The 17944-nt window shown below is 31.6% G+C and overlaps 1 protein-coding gene across 1 annotated transcript in view; it reads left to right on the forward strand.

The window, feature by feature from the left end:
- The first annotated feature begins 13799 nt into the window (after window positions 1-13799).
- The window catches only part of LOC111618383 (dnaJ homolog subfamily C member 11-like), a 46208-nt gene continuing 42063 nt past the window's right edge, over window positions 13800-17944 (forward strand). The window contains exon 1 of the mRNA XM_023359896.1: window positions 13800-13909. Within this exon, the coding sequence (XP_023215664.1) occupies window positions 13823-13909 (87 nt within the window). The 5' untranslated portion in view covers window positions 13800-13822. The remainder of the gene's footprint in view (window positions 13910-17944) is intronic.

Raw genomic sequence — 17944 nt, forward strand, 5'->3', positions numbered from 1 at the left:
ATTTTCATTTTCATGTAGTAAAGGCTTTGTGCCTTCATAAAGGATGTACTTTTCCTTTGTTTAAGGGTATTTGGGCAGTTTATTCTCTGTTGTATTCTCAAGTAAACAATTCATACAAGTACAGTACAGTATTTTCTGAGGAAACATGCATACTTATCCTTTTTTAACCCCATTCCCGATAACCCGGCATTTTCACAAACTCGGCCACCCTTCGGTCCACATTAGGCCGAGTTTGAGGCTCTACTGTATTTTTAGTTTCAATTTTTCCATCGACCTCCAATAACGTTATATCGATTCCAGGGGTCAATATCGACCACTTTGGTGACCCAATCTATCCTGACTTTAAAAATAACATCCTCCTCTCAAATTTCAAACAAAGCCAATGTTAATTGGAGTAAGATGAGATAATTTACAGTGAGTTTCTTAAATTTAATATGCTTATTTTTACATTTTTGAATAAAACAATAATAAAATACATATTAAAAAAAGCACTTTAACAAAAATTTATAAACAAAAATGAAATTATGGGAGTTTTTCTAGACCAAAAAAGTTATTTCCAAAAACCAATACTAGAAGGCCCTTTTCAAGCTGAAATAGTGGCATATTGACCCATATGATCCCCAGACAACTCCATGTAATTTTTGGTTCTGGGGCTATTTCAAATATTTGGTCTACTGTGATCCCATAACATCACTGTCAGACTTTAAAGACAAAATAACATGCCATGTGCATAACATTCCAAGGCATACACTGCATGCAACTGTTGAATATGCTGTTTTACACTTTCAGATGGTAGCAGACAACAGTGGCCATGTTTTAAACATGTTTTGTTCACATTAGACAGATAACTAGCTCATTGTTATGTTCTATATAAAGCTATAATATGCCCATTAGCCCATAATATAATATGCCCATAATTTTTGGAACTAACTTATTTGCTCTAGAAAAAAATTACCATCATCCCATTAAGGCATTCCCAAACTTTCACGACATTCTGATGAATACTTTTTGCTGTAGCCAACTGGAAAATGTCAACTTTAATCTGGGACACCGTGGACAATTTTAATGTAATTTGTTTGTTATTTTACGTAATTTAAATGAATATAAATGTAGCATACAGTAATAATATAACAAACAGTTTTAATTTTAAGTAAATTTACATTTATGTATTAAAATATTTACAACTTAGTTTAACTGAATTTTTGTAAAAAAAAAATTGTAATTTTTTGTTGCACAGAATAATTAAAAAATGTTCTCAGCATTAAAACTGCTTCATTTACATTGACATAAATGCAGATTCTAGCATGTTTTCCTGTAGGTCTTGCATCATCAGCAAATTTCAAAATTAATTTGCAAATTTTTATAGTTGATATATTACTCACAGGAATTCCAAACTTTGCTACAATGTCTTTCTTTTTTGAGTCTTTATCAACTTTCTATAATGTTTTTAATAATGCTTAAACAATTAATAATTAATGTTTTTAGTAATGCTTAAACACTATATTAACAGTTCTTCAAATTCCAACTGAATGACTTATTAAGTATAATAAAATCTAACCTCAAAAATTAGTTCATCAGCTGTCAAAATTATTACCTTTTTAACATTTGACATTCATTAATTGTAAATTGTTTACAACCACTCACCACACTAGGATATAGTTAATCACATGCTCTGAACCAATATGAATACTATATGCATATCAGTTCAGAGTACATGTGCATGAGATAACACTCAATGCTGAAGAACACATGACAAGAAACTGAACAACAATTAGATAGTATAAGTGTCACAATTGGAGCAAGATGAAGTAGTTTATAATTTTGTGCATATGTAAAAAAAAAATGAACTGTTATATGATTTAATATATGTTGGATAAGTTCTTTGGTTCATTTACCATTCATCACTGAAATCTACTCAATAATTTATGACACCTTCTATATTAAGTACATTTTTGCCTAAAGATATATATATTCTTATTATATGTACGTTATTGTTACCTCTAATAAAGTTTATTTTAAAGTGATGTTTTTAAATGGACACACTTTGTTAAATGAGAAAATTCTGGTTATTTCATTACTCAACCTTCTCCACTTGCATAAACACAATTTATTTTATTAAAAAAAATCTATTCTGTAAACATAATAATTATATAAAATTTAAAAAATCATAAAAGTAAGTAATATAAACTTAGACCAGAATATCTAAAAACAAATGTTAATTTAAAAAAAAGAGAGATTCATTTTGTTATTAGAATCATGAACACAAAATAGATTTAACATGGGAACATACATAATCAATGAAATTTAACCACTGAACAAAATTTTTAATTATGGTAGCATCTGAAAATTAACATTTGCATGTAGTTTACATATGGTTAAATGTAGAGATAATAAAAATTAAATCAATTTTAATATGCCATAATTTCAATTATTGGATATATAATACCCTTGACCCAGCAAATGCAGATGGAATATATATATGATTAAAATCATAGAACATTTGTTTAATAATTCTTATGCTTCAATATATAAAAAAAATTCAGGTTATAAATTTTCATCTAAGGAAAGTGAATTTCATATAACATCAATTAAAAATTCAATAATATAGTTTTATTAAAATGATTACACATTCAAACTAATGAAGAAATTCTCAATTGCATATGTAATCAATTTTTGAATTACTACTTAAAATAATTGAATATTTCACTGTTAAAAATATCTTACTTATGATTAAATTTTCTACTAAGACAACATTAAAAGTGATTTATACAGAACATGAACATACTATAAAAAAATAAAATTTGCAATCCTATAATTTATACAAATTAGTCTACACACAACTTCCACCTGAGCTGGTGAAAAGAAATGACCTTGACTAAAGTTATCACCTCAGACTATATGGAACCTCAATCTAACAAGATTATATCAATCATTATTTTAGCTATATAAATAAATTTGTTTTAAATTGTTCTTTCAAATTTAAAAATTTACATTCTCATATCACAATTCCTTTCAGAATGATAACATATAAACAGATATGTAATAATTTTGTTTTTTTTTAGTTTGAGGTTTCTCAATTTTTCACATATAAACTGATTATATATATTCTCCATCCAAGAATCAATTAATGTTTTCAGTTGGTTTCAAAATCACTTTCTAAAGATTCTGAAAGGAACAATGAACTTTCTCTTGAACTTTACTCAATGTAATGATATGGCCTTATGGTTACAATGTCATATTATTATAATGAAAAAATTTTAGAAAAAGTTTACCTTTTCAGCCTTTCAAAGTTCACTGTTTTAGGTTATAGACTAAAAAAGATTCTACTGCAAGATTTTTAAATAAAATTTTTAAAATATCTTTTTGTTCTACTAAAGAATTTTGAAACAAATATATTTCAGAGCTTGATAAATTTCACATACTAAATTTTTTTACTAAGAAACCATTGTTATTACTGTTCATCTTTTGGATATTCATCTTGAAGACAAGTATTTAAAAAAAATTTTTCCAGCTTTAAATAAATTTCAGATTTTTTGAAACAACAATTTTTTTCTTCTATTCAGCAATTATCTTTCAAATAAACTGTAGTTTAATGTAAAACACATAGCAATCTTGATGAGCAAAGCAAGTCACATTAATTAATTAACAAGTGTGAAGAATACAAAACCATAGTTCACACTTTTAACCAATTCAAATAATTTTAAATAAAATATATTTATAAATAATTATTTTAATATTTTCTTACTACAAATATATTACTGTATATAGATTATCTGTCATTACGATTTTAGTAAATGATAATGAAGATACAGATTTCAAGATTTTTCAGTTTCATTTATAAGAGAACTTCATTTTCACAAATTCACTTTAGTAACTAATTATTTTTAATTTACTTGCCACTAAACATAAAAATCTGCAAGGATTAGTATGAATAAGGACTTTAAATTGTCTAATAAAGTAAAATTATTAAACACACAAATAATTATATATATATATATATATTCATGTGAATATTTATTATAAATCTACCATATACTAATTACTGATTGAAATCAAATTATTTTTAATCAGAAAGAAAAAGCTACTAAACAATCAATGTATTGTTTGATTCAACAATTTTTTTTTCTACACAAATAATAAAATACATAATTTTGAAAATAATAATGCATATATTTTACCATATATTTTCATTGATATTTTTCAACATAAAATCAAAATAACACCGAAAGTTCTTATTTGAAATAATCAAATTTTATGAAGATGAAAAATTTGAAAATGCAAAGTTTCATTAAAAAAAAAATCTTAAACTAAACATTTGCATTTTTAAAAAATTCGATATAAATTCATAAATTTCGCCTCGTATCTACGAATAAAGAAAAGAACACGCATTTTAAGACATTTAAAGAAACGAAACATTTGAAACCGGCATTACAATATAGAGACTTTAAACCTTAATTTTAATATTAAATTACGATTGAAATTAAATGAAAATTATGTAAAGAAGAATTGGTTAAATAAGAATTTTAAAAAGAGATAATCCATTCGATTTATAAGAGAATGATGCATGTTATTTTAATGATAAAAGAGTTTTATCCATTTTGTTTTCATCGAGAACCAGACCACACCCATCGACGGAGAGACCGTGGCCTAAGATAGAAAGTGGTCTATTTTATTCTTTTGATGTGATTTCTGATTTATTTTCGGTGTTTATTCGCGATTGAATCCATCCCCAAGTTGGAATGAATCGATCAAAACTTACCAACTTCCGTATTCTTCCGTGTTGTTAATGCCATTACTCGATTAGGCCTAAATCTTCAATTACTTCATGATCGACCCACTTCGGAAATATTCATCGAATACTTTATCCGGTCATTCAGTACAGTTTTAATTACCGGATGACTACAGAAAAATTCCGTCCGTATATTCCTATATCACATCGGAAAGGAATCAATGAACGTCGATGATATCTACACCTTTCTATAGGAAAGAAAGACTTCGGTAACGAGGATAAAACTAGATCGCCGCCAGATGATGGTGGCAATTTAAAGTCATCATCTTCCTTCCTTAATTAACGAATATTTTCATTTACGTTTATATTAAGCTAACTATTTTAATTTTTACTATAGTTCAGTCCTGGATTAATTTAATAATATCCTAAATTAACTTCGTGGATTTAATTAATTTGCGACACACCTAACAGGAAGATTTTTTTAAATATATAATTATCATAAATAATTTATTCGGGAATTTTATTTATATATTAGTAATTAAGTAATTGTATTATTTTTTATTTTAATTAATGAGTTCTTATCAGATTTTTTAGACTATAATTAAATTTTGGTTTAAAAAATATATATATATTTAAAGCAGATTCAAGTTGGATCAAAACGCGGCTCCATTCGTAGTAAACTGATGATTTACAACTTGGCCACTTTTGTGATTTTTTTTTAAGTTTTAGGCTAATATTTTATTATAATTATTTTCAGTGTTATCAATTTAGCGGATAATTCGCTAAATGTAACTTTCCTGTAGCATTCGTCTAGCGGCATAGAAATTACGTTCTCCGCCTAGCAGAAATGTTAGTGGTTTTTTATGGTACAACAGAAAGACGGAGAAGGAACGTCGCGATACTTAAAGTTTATTTTAGTGTTTTTTTTTTTTTTCATTTTCGTTGAAGAATAATACTCAAACTTTCTCATAATTCATACTTCTATTTAGAGCAGAGTTCTTAAATTTTATGAACTCGCGAAATCTTTGGTAAGATTCACCCTCCGAATGAAGGGTGGCGACTCCCCAAATTGTAACCCTCCCTTGTGCGAACGAAAAAGTCAAAGGAACCATAACCCTATGCGCGACTCTTCACGAGACATAAGCCCCGAAAATTCGCCTACGTCATTTCCAGTCACGTGACACCGTGCCCAAAAGGTGCTCCTACCGTTAAAAAAAAAAGCGTGTACGCATCTTCCTTAGCTCTCCTTTTGGGGGGGTCGCCACCCCTCATTTGGAGGGTAAATCTTACCAAATCTTTTACATTAATAAAGAACTATTTGCTAACTTCCTAAATTTTTATGTAGATATTTTCAAGTAGATTTAAATTTAACATAAGATAAATAAAATATTTACCATAAGATAAACAAAACCATTATTTTACACTTTGTGTACATTGTGTACGTATAACATTTTAATTTTTATATGCACTATTCATTTTTATTTAAATTCGTGTAATGCACAGAAGAAGGCGTATGGTATTAGGTCAAAAACGTTCTAATTTATTAAATTTACTGCTGGAGTTACAAGGTGCTCTGTTTATTCTCTTTCTTATTCTTCGGTTAGATCTTATTTACTTATTCATTTGATTTATTGGTGTTATTGAAAAAATGATTTTAGATAATGTTTTCGCAGATAACATGTTTTTATACTTGTTGCCCTTGGGCACTAAGAAAGTACTTAATCGTATCTGTCATGGCTCCGAATACAGGTAGGCCCACCAGTAGCAAAGCGGTCTTCGTACCCTGAACACTGGGAGTTCAGTCGTGGGTTCGCTTCTCGCTCGGACGGGTTAGCCACGTGGAGTTTTCTACACGTCTGTAACGCCTAAATAGGGGCCAGTTTCCCTTAAAAAGATTTTCCGGAAGGCATTCCCCTAGGCAGATCGTTCAAGTGTTGCGTTGCCATAACTTAACAAAATAGACGCAGTCGGATCGAAAGGGAGAGGCTTCGTTTTTTTATCCGGGATAGATCGCCCACGAAAAATTCTTGAAAGGTTGCTCTTCGGATTTGATCCCAGATTCTTAGGGTGACGTCTTAATCGCATCAGCCATCTGGTACTGTCAAAAGTGGGCTGAACTGAGAAAAGTCATAATGTCCTACAAATTATAGAAGAATTAAATTTTGGAATAAATTATATTTCTGATTTTCATAGAAACAAAATGAAAGTTGAATTTTGTGTGCTGGCGATGTCAAGGCCGTGTTCAGTAACACAGAATTCTTGCTAAGTCTAGTTATGCTGAGATTAGTGTTTCCACCAGGCTGGTTTTTAAATTCATGGTCCGGATTAATTATTAATTTGTCTGGTTTTCGTAGAAATTGTGAAATTATGATGAAACGAAATAAATTTATAAAAATATTTACGAGTATTTTATTTTAACGGTTAAAGACTAACTTTACACCCCATCTTAAGAGTTACAGAAAATGTACTATTAAAATTCTAACTTGCAAGTATCTCTGGCAAACTAGGTTTGTTTCAACACAAGTCCCTAACTGGTTTAAAACTAGCATGCGCATTGTTCAGTTCTTGGCTGTAAAATGACATTGCGAATGCCTCGTACGGTTTCAAATTCAAACCAGTTATGGGCTTGTGTTAGAACAAACCTATTGTAGAGCGAATGTGACAGTTTCAGTTCACAAATTTATAATTTCTATTTGAATTATTTAATTATTTAATATGACAACTCAAGAAATTGAAAGCCCTCAAAAAAGAGGAAGCGAACTTGTAAATTTAATAAAGATTGGCTGACACAAAATGAATTTCAAAATTAGTTATGACCTGTTTGAGACAGTGTTGCCAATTTTTAATAATTTTTGACCCTGTCCGGGTCAAGGACTATATACTACAAGGATAGCCAGATCCCTATTCTACAATGTTAGCCAGGAATGGCAAGTTAGTGACGTCAGCACGAGTCCTGACCTCTCTGTTTACATAGAGCAGGGTGTGCACGTGTTTAGTTTTCGCTTTTAATATTCGTCCAATTTTGTGATTAACGAAGTGATTTATTTTAATATTTCTGTAATTGTTTTATTTGACTAAGTTTTTTATAAGGTAAGATGATTTAAATATAAGTCATTAAATATTTAAAGCTATATTTTTATGTTAGGTGAAGAACAAAATGCTGAGTACTAGGTGTGCTGTGTATGGTTGCAATAATAACCTTCTTTTTTCAAATTGGAAGCAACCTGTTTACATCGGGTTTGATCAAAAAATGACAAGAGAAATACTTTTAAAATTAATAGCAGAACTTTATTTACTATCGTATAATGTAGTAGCTTGCGTCAGTGACTGTAGTTGCAGTAACATAAGTTTATGGAAAGAATTGAATGTGAATATCAATGAAACGTTTATTATGAATCAATTATTATTATCAATGAAACGTATATTAGAGATATAAATATGTGGTTCGACATTTTTAATAGCTATGCACCAAAAGGTTCTGTTCCAAGCAAAAATGGATATGGTGTAGACTTGGAATTACAAGAAGAACATTTAAATAAAATGATAAAAATAATCTCAACAATGAGAGCAAGTGGAAAAAATGCCCTCCAAATTTTCCAGAAAGGAATGATAATCTCAATGAAATCGCTAATTGATCTTTTTCAAGATATGAAATCGACTTTTGATATAAAATACATCTGCACTCACAATTTAAATCAAGATTGTCTGGAAAACTTTTTTTTTTAAAATTAGAAGCCGGGGGTCCTAATGAACATCCAAGCCCATTAAATGCTATATATAGGATTAGATTGATTATTTTAGGTAAGAATCCTGGTATTTTAGAGTCAAAAGTAAATACTACAGATCGAAGACAAGAGGAATATATTATACCCAAAGTTTTAGAGAAAGCACATGTAGAAGTATCAAGTGAAAATACAGACCAATATACTGAATGTAAAACTACTTTTTCTTCAAATAAATCTTCAGGAAACTCTACATGCAATCTAGACTTTAACACAATCTCTGAAGAAACTTCCTACGATGCTCTCGAGTATATAGCAGGATATTTTGCCTATAAATATAAAGAAAAATACCCAAACTTAATTAATTCCACTAACAAAATTAAAAATCATTACAACTATAGCATTCCGTCATGGGTGCAACATTTATCTTATGGAGGGCTTATTAAACCTACTGATGAATGGCTAGCAAAAATTATAGAATGGAATAAATATTTCGAAATATATCACGATGAATCGTATAAAAAAGGCCCCGGAGTTGTACAGAATTAGTCAGTGGAAACAGTTTTACCTTTTACTTTAATAAAAGATTTTTGTAAATTAAGAACTATAATAAGAATTAATTATAGAAATCTTAAACAAGAAAACTATAAAATATTGAAAAGAATGCCTTCTGAAAATGGTGATTGTCGAAAAAAAATTAAAAAGTTAAGTAAGATAATCACATATTAAAAAATATAGCTCATTAATTTGTTAAATAAATATTAGACAAAAGACTTGTAAATTTATTGACGTACAGTACACTTATTAAATCCGAAAATTCTACAGTAGTTTACATTTAGTAGTAATTTAATAATTAATTAAGAAATGATTTAATATTTTATCGTATTTTGTTATTTGAAAGATCTGTCATGTTGAAGTAGAGGGCTTGCTGTGACGTCACATAGATCCAAGGTCACGCTAACAAATATACGGGATCTGGCTATCCTTGTAGTTTAAAGTCCTTGTGTCCGGGTAAGCAATTTTGAAAAGGTGGCAACACTAGCTGCGATGTTGAACTCGTTTCTAACTACTGCTTGACTCCTCCCACCGCTAAAATTCTAGCTGGTTCAGTCAGCTGTTTTTTATCTACGCTAACTTTCACTAGTGACGTCATTGTTTTTGTGTCTTCGTACGATTTGCAAAATGACTGCTTGTGTTGGGCTAAACGTATTTTATAACAACCACAAAGTTATTCCCTCATTCTAAAATGACTTCGAAATGTAAAATTATCATACGTTGGTATAACAGATTACGAATACATTTAACGGAAGATAGCGGTCCATTTCGTTGATTACAATTAATAATTGCTTCATTAATTTCGTCACGATCTGACTCAGCTTTCATTCGAATAATTGTATTATTTACTTCATCTTTTTCGATCGGTTCGTTTGCGACAATTGTTGCAATCATAATTTTAACTTCGTCCACCATTTTGCTCAGTTGTCTAGCTAAGAATAATCGTTCAACGATGCTCAGAACATTCTTAGCTCCGCCCACTAAACTACTCAGAACTCTAACTTAGGTGTTCTGCGTTACTGAACACGATCTAGGACATTATTATGCATCTTAAGTTTGTCTTACAAGTAGGGAATCATGCACCCATGCAGTGTCCACTGGAATAAAATTTGTAACATTTGTTGATACTTTTTTAGATGTTTCGTAGTCTAAACTTTGTATGCAACGTTTACTTTTAAATAACGACATTAAGTTCGGTCATAAACATCTCGTTTATTGTTCGTCCTCTTCTGATATCGTTTTCCTTTCGCGCCTTGTTATGCTTACATCAGCACTGAAACTCTTGAATACTGTAAACCAGGAATCATATGAGACTCTTTTTTAATACTGTATACGTTACAAAATTCACTCCAAAAGACTAAATAAAGGTCTCTTTATTCCTTACAACAACGAATCTTCATACAACTTGTATAATCTCAAAATTCAACTTGAAAAATTATCCTAACGTTTCATCTGTTATCTGTTTCTTTTTGTTCTCTTTCTTTTCGCATCGCATCTATCTTAATTCGATGCCAGAAAAACAAATAAAAACAGCAAATCGCTGGTGACGCCAGGCACTACAGAATATATTTTATAAAATAAAGCGTTACTGTTATGAACAAAAGAAAATATATGAAAAAATTTAATAGACAGAAGCAAAAGCTGTACCATGATGTCATATAGAGTAATTTTTCATTTTATGGAATCACTTTATAAAGTATGTATGCGATAATTTAGTTAAAACAAAGACAGATGATAATTTTCATATTTCATTGTACTATGTACTTTTTGAAAGTCTTACTTGTTACAAGAATAATTTCTCGCAACTCCATTCATATTATCAATAAAATGATGATAATAGTCTCTGATTACAAAATTTGAGCAATTTAAACATCTGGCGGATTTGCGCCCAAACTTGTAGATTTTCAAACGCCATCTAGCTGCATTTTCCGAAAGAGATTTGACAATCAGCACAGGCCCAGGAAGACAGGGTCAAAAATGACGGGCAGATGGTGGCAGTCTACCACTCTGGGAACCCAAGATCGAATTCAAACAGTTCGAAAAATCCCAGGGATTTTCCGGGGTAGTTTATCCAGATGTGTCAAGCTCCATCCGTCATCATTCATCCGCTCCTTTCTGGGCTTGAAAAGTCTATTATAAACAGGCCAGATGGCCAAGTGGTCAAGGTGACAGCCTACCGCTCTGGGGGATCCGGAATCGAATCCGGTCAAGTCAAATAATCCCCGGGAATTTTTCGGGAGGTGGTCCGTTCTGATATGTCGAACCTCGTCCCTCACCACCCGGCCACCCCATTGTGGGCCTGGCCGAACACATAATGGGCTTGCTAAAAAGAGGCCCTCTCAGGGCGGAGAGTTAAAAAAAAGCCCATAATGAGCTTGCTAAAAATAGCTCTTTTAGTGTCAACAGAGCAGAAAGAGTTAAAAAAAGGGTTTATAAAAAATTCATGACGCGGGGCGCATGTGGCCCAAGGCAAGTTCAAATGCGGCCCGGTAAACGTGTAAACAAAAACGACAAATTTTTTAAAATTTTCTTTTATTTATTTATTTCAATAGCATAAACTCAATAAAAGAAGTTTCACAAAGCCGTAAACCTTTATACATATTTTATTTTTGAGTGGAAAGGAAATATTTTCAAATACTTGGAGATGTGTGAATGAGAAAGAAATACTAAATAAAGCTGGAGTTGTGACTCAAAGAATTATAGACCCAAATTCGGGGAAAGAAGAGAAAGGCGAAAAGATAAAAAGTAGTGAGAAAGGTTAAATAGACTTTCTGTTAAACAAATATGGACCCTTAATTTTCCAACCTTCCTCACTTCTTTATCTTTTGTCCTTTCTCTCCTTCCCCCGCATTTGGATCTATAATCCTTTTCAGCACCAACTCTAGCTTTATTTAGTATTCCTTCCAGCGTTGCATGATTTAGCTACTTTGCGCCAAGGTTGGCTATCCTTTTCTTACTTTGGCGTAAAAAATATCATTTGGCGCATTGGCTACTTTTTGGACAACATATTATTTATAAATATATTAGTCGAATAAAAATGCACTTTAAAATGGTGTTTTGTCATTTTTTTATTAATTAGAGACCCAAATAAAACAAATATTTGTGTTTTTCAAATAAATTTTTGTCCATCTCTTTTATAATAAATGAATTCATCTATCTCTAAGTAAAAATTGAAAGTGTCTGTAGAAGTAATTTTTTAAAATATCCTTTTTCGTGATAAAGATTTAATACTTATTAATACAGTATTCTCTCTCGTGATTACTAAACCATCAAATGTATTTCTTCCAATTCTGCTTGGAAACAGACAGTCCGAATTATGAAATTCTCCATGATGTCCTACAAAAATTTACATTATTCAGCGTTTTACCAAAATTTCGGTGCGCACTATAATCTAGACATGTTAATTGGGCCACAAGTATATATAATATATTCGTGGCCCAAACTCCATTACATCTTCCAATGTGGCCCAGAGAAACAAAAAGGTTGGACACCCTGGTTTATATTATTGTTTAAAATGATGACAGATTGAATAATCAGTAATTATGTTTTAAAATATTAACCTGATTGCAATTTTTGATTAAAATGAACGATTTAAAAACTGTGTTTGTAAAAATGGAAACAAAGAATGCATTGAAATATGCAAAGAAAGATCTTTTCATGTCCAAATATCATTTCATATAGAAAGAAATATAAAATGTATTAATGATGATATTGTATCTGTTACCAGTAGCGTACCTTAGTGTGGGCGGCAGGAGCGGCCCGCCCCGGGCGGCACTTTTTAGGGAGGGGCAAAATTACCTTATAGGGGGCGGCAAAATTTCATAATGAATAATAATAATATCTTGTAAAAATTTGAAACATCCTAATCTATACTTGCATCGCGCCTACGATAGTGCTATCGTCCGGACAGTCCGGAAATCGGCTCGTCGGGTGAATTTGTAACTTTTTCATCCGAGGAAATCCTGTGAAACCTGTTGACCTTTTTTTTCCTTGTACGATTCATTTGCGTTTATATACATCACTAATATCCAATAGAACTATTTTAAACAGGTCGCTGCACCACCATCGAATTTTTCATTTCTTGTTCTGTGACAAAACTGAATTTTGGTCTTTTAAATTGAAATACCTAAATAAGGGGGGCGAAATTTTCCTTCGCCCCGGGCGGCTGATACCCATGGTACGCCACTGTCTGTTACTGTAAATGTAAAAGCCGAGATTGAAAAAAATATGTCGGCCCCCGTTCCTCATCACCCGGCCGACTCCATTTTGGGCCTGGCCGAACCCATAATGTGCTTGCTAAAAAAGGTCCTCTTAGTTCCTACAGAGCGGAAAGAGTTAAAGCGTAGAGAATACATTATTTTCAAAAGGTCTATGATCTGTTGATACAGTGAATTTTAAGAGGCAAAGATTGGTGTTTGCCAACTCAAACTATCTTTCTGTCTGACTGTATCTTCTATGTAATTAAGATAACATACGCTACAGGTCTAAATTGATTATTTCGATGTTCTTGGATAATGCAACTCGTAAACAGCAAATAGTTACAGGATTATCCTGTTTGTAATATGACAAAATTTTAAAAATTTAAAAGCTCTTAAACAATAGGTAAATATTCAAAATTTAACATATTATAAGATGTTAGCGAAATTATTTAATTGTAATGTTTTATCACAAAAATTTACTTTATCTGTATTCTAATCTTTAATTATTATTTTTATATTAGTATTATATACATTTTTGTAATAATTAATTATTTTTTTATTTTTCTTAATGATTTATTTTAAAATTGGCAACTTCGAAAATTATTTCGTGATTGAACATGGCGCATCCCATGAGTGAAGATGAGGACGAAGGCTACGAAGGTTTAGATGATGATTATTATGCGTTTTTTAATGTTTCCAAAACCGTAAGTTCAATTTTTAACAGAGGCAATCCTTAAAACATAATTTCCAATAGATTTTTTATACATAATTATGCATATAAACATAAATGATAATTGATATTAAAAATAAAAGTATCTCTGAAGAACCGGCAATTAGGCATTTTTACTGGTTTATTAAATAAATTGATAAGCATTACCAGTTATAACCAACTGTGTATCGCTTCTCATTCGTTATAATTGTTTTTATCATCATTTGAGTAGTATAACATGGATATTATACCACATTTTACACTCTGTATCAGTTTATTTTTATTTGTATGTTTTGATTATGTTTACATGTTGATTATATGCTATTTGAGAATAGGAGACAGATGGTTGAATATTAATTAATAAATAAACATTTATGAAATAATTACAGACAAATGTGAATTATTTTCAGTTAATTATTGCTAATTATTAATATAATCACACCGAACTTTTCTAAGTTATTTAAGATAGTGTTATAGGAGTTTTTCATCAATACTATAGCCTTATTTTTATCTGCCTTCAAAAAGGTGATGTTATTTTCTCGTAGCCATTTCCTGTTCTTATCTAAAGCTTTCCAATATTCTGTTTCTTTGTAGCATTTTTTAAGATGTAAGATGTACTTTTTCTGTAAGATGGTGGCATCTCCTATACCAGGGATGGCCAACTTTTGTGTACATAGGATCTACTTTTCATCTTAAAAATGTGTCACGATCGACTCGTTGTCGTAGGCATAGTCTAAGTCAGGGATGGGCATTCCGCGGCCCGAGTCGCATAAAATGTGTATAAATATATCAATTTCCTAGCTTAAGAAGTATGCAGCAAAAATTCAAACGTTATTTTCTACAACTTATGTGTGTGAATAGTTTTTCCTGCAATGAATTTAGTAAAAATTAAAACGAGAAACCGGCTAACAGACTCACCTCGAAACTAATTTAAAACTAGCAGTGACTAATATTTAATCAAATATTTTTGATACATTACGTTTACATCAGTTCTAGAAGCTAAATTAAGTATACCTATTCTATTTTATAATTATATATGAATAAATAATTGTGATTTACCGGAATTTTTTCCTCTTTTTTATCTTGTATGTGGCTGGCGTTAGTTCAAAAGTTTTGAAATGTGGCCCTTACACAGAAAAAGGTTGCCCATCCCTGGTCTAAGTGGCAAGGGGGAGGGAGGTGTGAAATACATACTAAGTTTAGATAGAAAAGAAAAGCCACAATTTAATTTAAAACACAAAGAAAAGGTACTTACATTTTAAACAGAAGAAAAGTTGAAACTCAACGTTGTCGCTTTCGGGGACCATCACTTCACCCTTCTTCTCTCTTCCGTGTCCCAACCTACTCTCTCTGTCCCTTCTTTTTTTCAGTTTTACGATCTTTTGTCTACATTTCTTATTCCCCTTTTACAACTGTACGCAAATGGATTGCACATGGACCAACAAAACCGCATCTGAGGGAGAACGAGGAGGTCCGATATCACTACAGTTGTGCTTGCGCGTTACATTCACGCATTGCGTTCGGTTACAACTTACAAGTGTAACACATTAAGTCAAGATATCGTGAGCGACCGACCAAAATTGGTTTTGGGATCGACTTGTTGGCCATCCCTGTCCTATACCACCAACTTACACAAATATATACAGGACATGGAATGCGAGGAGATAGGAAAAGACTTTATTGACAAGCTCCAGTCAAGAGTCTATAGATTTACACACACTCAACTGGCAAGGAAGTTAGGACTAAGCAATGCAACAATAGCCTCACCAGCAGTCCCCAGATTATTTGCCTGTGCCAAAATTCATAAACAAGGGATGGAATTAAGACCTATCTTAGACAAAATCAACACACCTACCAGAAAAATAGAACAGAAAAATCCACATGCTCCTGGCAAAACACCTAGAAGGCTATCAGTTTGCAATTTCCAATTCCACACAAGTAATTGAAGCCATACGGAACTGTGAACCATCTGAAGAATTCTGGATCACCATTTAGATTTAAGATTTAGATCACTATACCAATCAGTTAAACTAGAGCTCTGTTTCTGTGGTCTACAATTGGCTCATGACTAAGATGGCAAACAATGAAGACCAAAGACAAATACTATTATATAGTATATACAAGAACTATTGTATATACTATGTTATACATCATGCTTACAACTAAATGGAAAGATGTTTTTTCAAATAAGAGGGGTGCCTATGGGTAGCACTCTATCAGGAGACTTAGCTGAAATTGTAGTACGCCTCATAGAAGCCAAGGTCATCTCCAAGTTCCTTCCCAATATTAAAGTATATAAGCGATACATCGATGACATATGCATCATATGGAAGACAAAGCCAGTCATAAAAGAATTTATAAGATACATGAATTGCAACCCATATGGCCTTACAATTGAATTGGAACAAATAAGCAATAAACAGGCTCATTTTTTGGCTTTAGTATAACATTCAATGGTAGTGGATATGACACAAAGATATACCGAAAACCAAGTGCCATCCCGATATACATCCCAGCTGAACTCTAATGACCCATACAACTACAGAATGGCAGCTTTTAGAGCACTTATCGGAAGAGCCTACACACACTATAACAAAGAACAAGACCAGCAGAGGGAAATAAGGAAAATAGCACAAATTGCTGAAAGTCACGGCTACAATAAAGGCCTAATATATAGAATGGCCAATAAGCAAAAAAACCAGCTCGAAGACCAATTGAATAGAATCCTAGAAAAGGATCCATGACAAGATACATCTCCCTACCATATAGCTATAACATATGAGCACCCTATGCAGTTCCTATATCAAGAAATTGGGGTTTACACTAATACAAAAATAGACTACAGACTAAATAAAATATTTTCTTACTGGAACTATAATCAATATAAATAAAAACAAAACCTTTTAAACATTTCAGCAAATCATCTTAATATCTTAAAATCCAGCAAATCATTTTAATATCTTAAAAACGTTTTTGAACACTTTAAGCGATCATCCTCACTTATCATTCTGAATCGAATGAAGAATTCAAAATTACATAAAATAAAATTCAAAAATCAGTTACACAAATTTACATTAACACTTAGCAAGCTTAAATAATCGCAAAGACTATATAAATTAATTAAAACAAAATAAAGAAATAAAATAAAATATATACATCCAGTAAAAATTATCATAATTAACTTTGCTGCTTATATAAACTACATCAAATCATCGTAGAAAGATTTCCACGCTGATGACAATCCATCAGCATCCCTATTATTAATACAGTTTATGTTCAACTGCGCCTTGTGAATTTCTAATTTTTCTAGATGTTTCACGGCTTGCTTGGATCTTGTAGCCTTGATGATCGATGCCTGATCCCAGAAGACCATGATATCCTGCTGTTTGGCAAAAGCAGCAAGCACCGCAGAGTCTATGTTTTTATTCACCAAGTGCTTATGTTCAACAATTCTTTAAGTTTCTCATGGTTGCTCCTATGTATACCAAGTTGGAGTTAAATCTATGGTCTTTTAACGGTATAGAGCAGGGGTGGCCAAGCTTCTTGATAGTCCGAGCCATTTTTCAAAATTTGAAATTTTTCGCAAGCCGCAATTAAATACGTATTAAAAAGGTATGCAAAAAATTTCAGAATTATATCCGTAGCAAGAGCGATACAAATTGTTTCTTCCAGAACACAATGTCAGCTGTCCATTGCAATGACAGTTTGCAAATTCAAAATCGGTCTGGAGTTGGTCGATAATGGACGATTACGCCACTGTTTATGTTCATTCGCGCAGTTTTCCATGAGTCATATCATTTTTAACTTGGACGGAAATGAAATTTGTTACAACGTTGCACTTAGTCTTTCATATTTGTTGTTAGTAATTTAAAAGACATTTTGAAACACATACGGAACAATAATAATTTTTAAAAATATAATAACACAAAAATGAAAAGGGAACTCGGGTACATTTATCGAGAGCCACAAATAATCATTCAAAGAGCCGCATGCGGCTCGCGAGCCGCAGGTTGGCCACCCCTGTTATATA

The sequence above is a fragment of the Centruroides sculpturatus genome, unplaced genomic scaffold (assembly GCF_000671375.1).
Source record: "Centruroides sculpturatus isolate CEXI.00-Female unplaced genomic scaffold, Cexi_2.0 scaffold10, whole genome shotgun sequence".
Classification (NCBI taxonomy): domain Eukaryota; kingdom Metazoa; phylum Arthropoda; class Arachnida; order Scorpiones; family Buthidae; genus Centruroides; species Centruroides sculpturatus.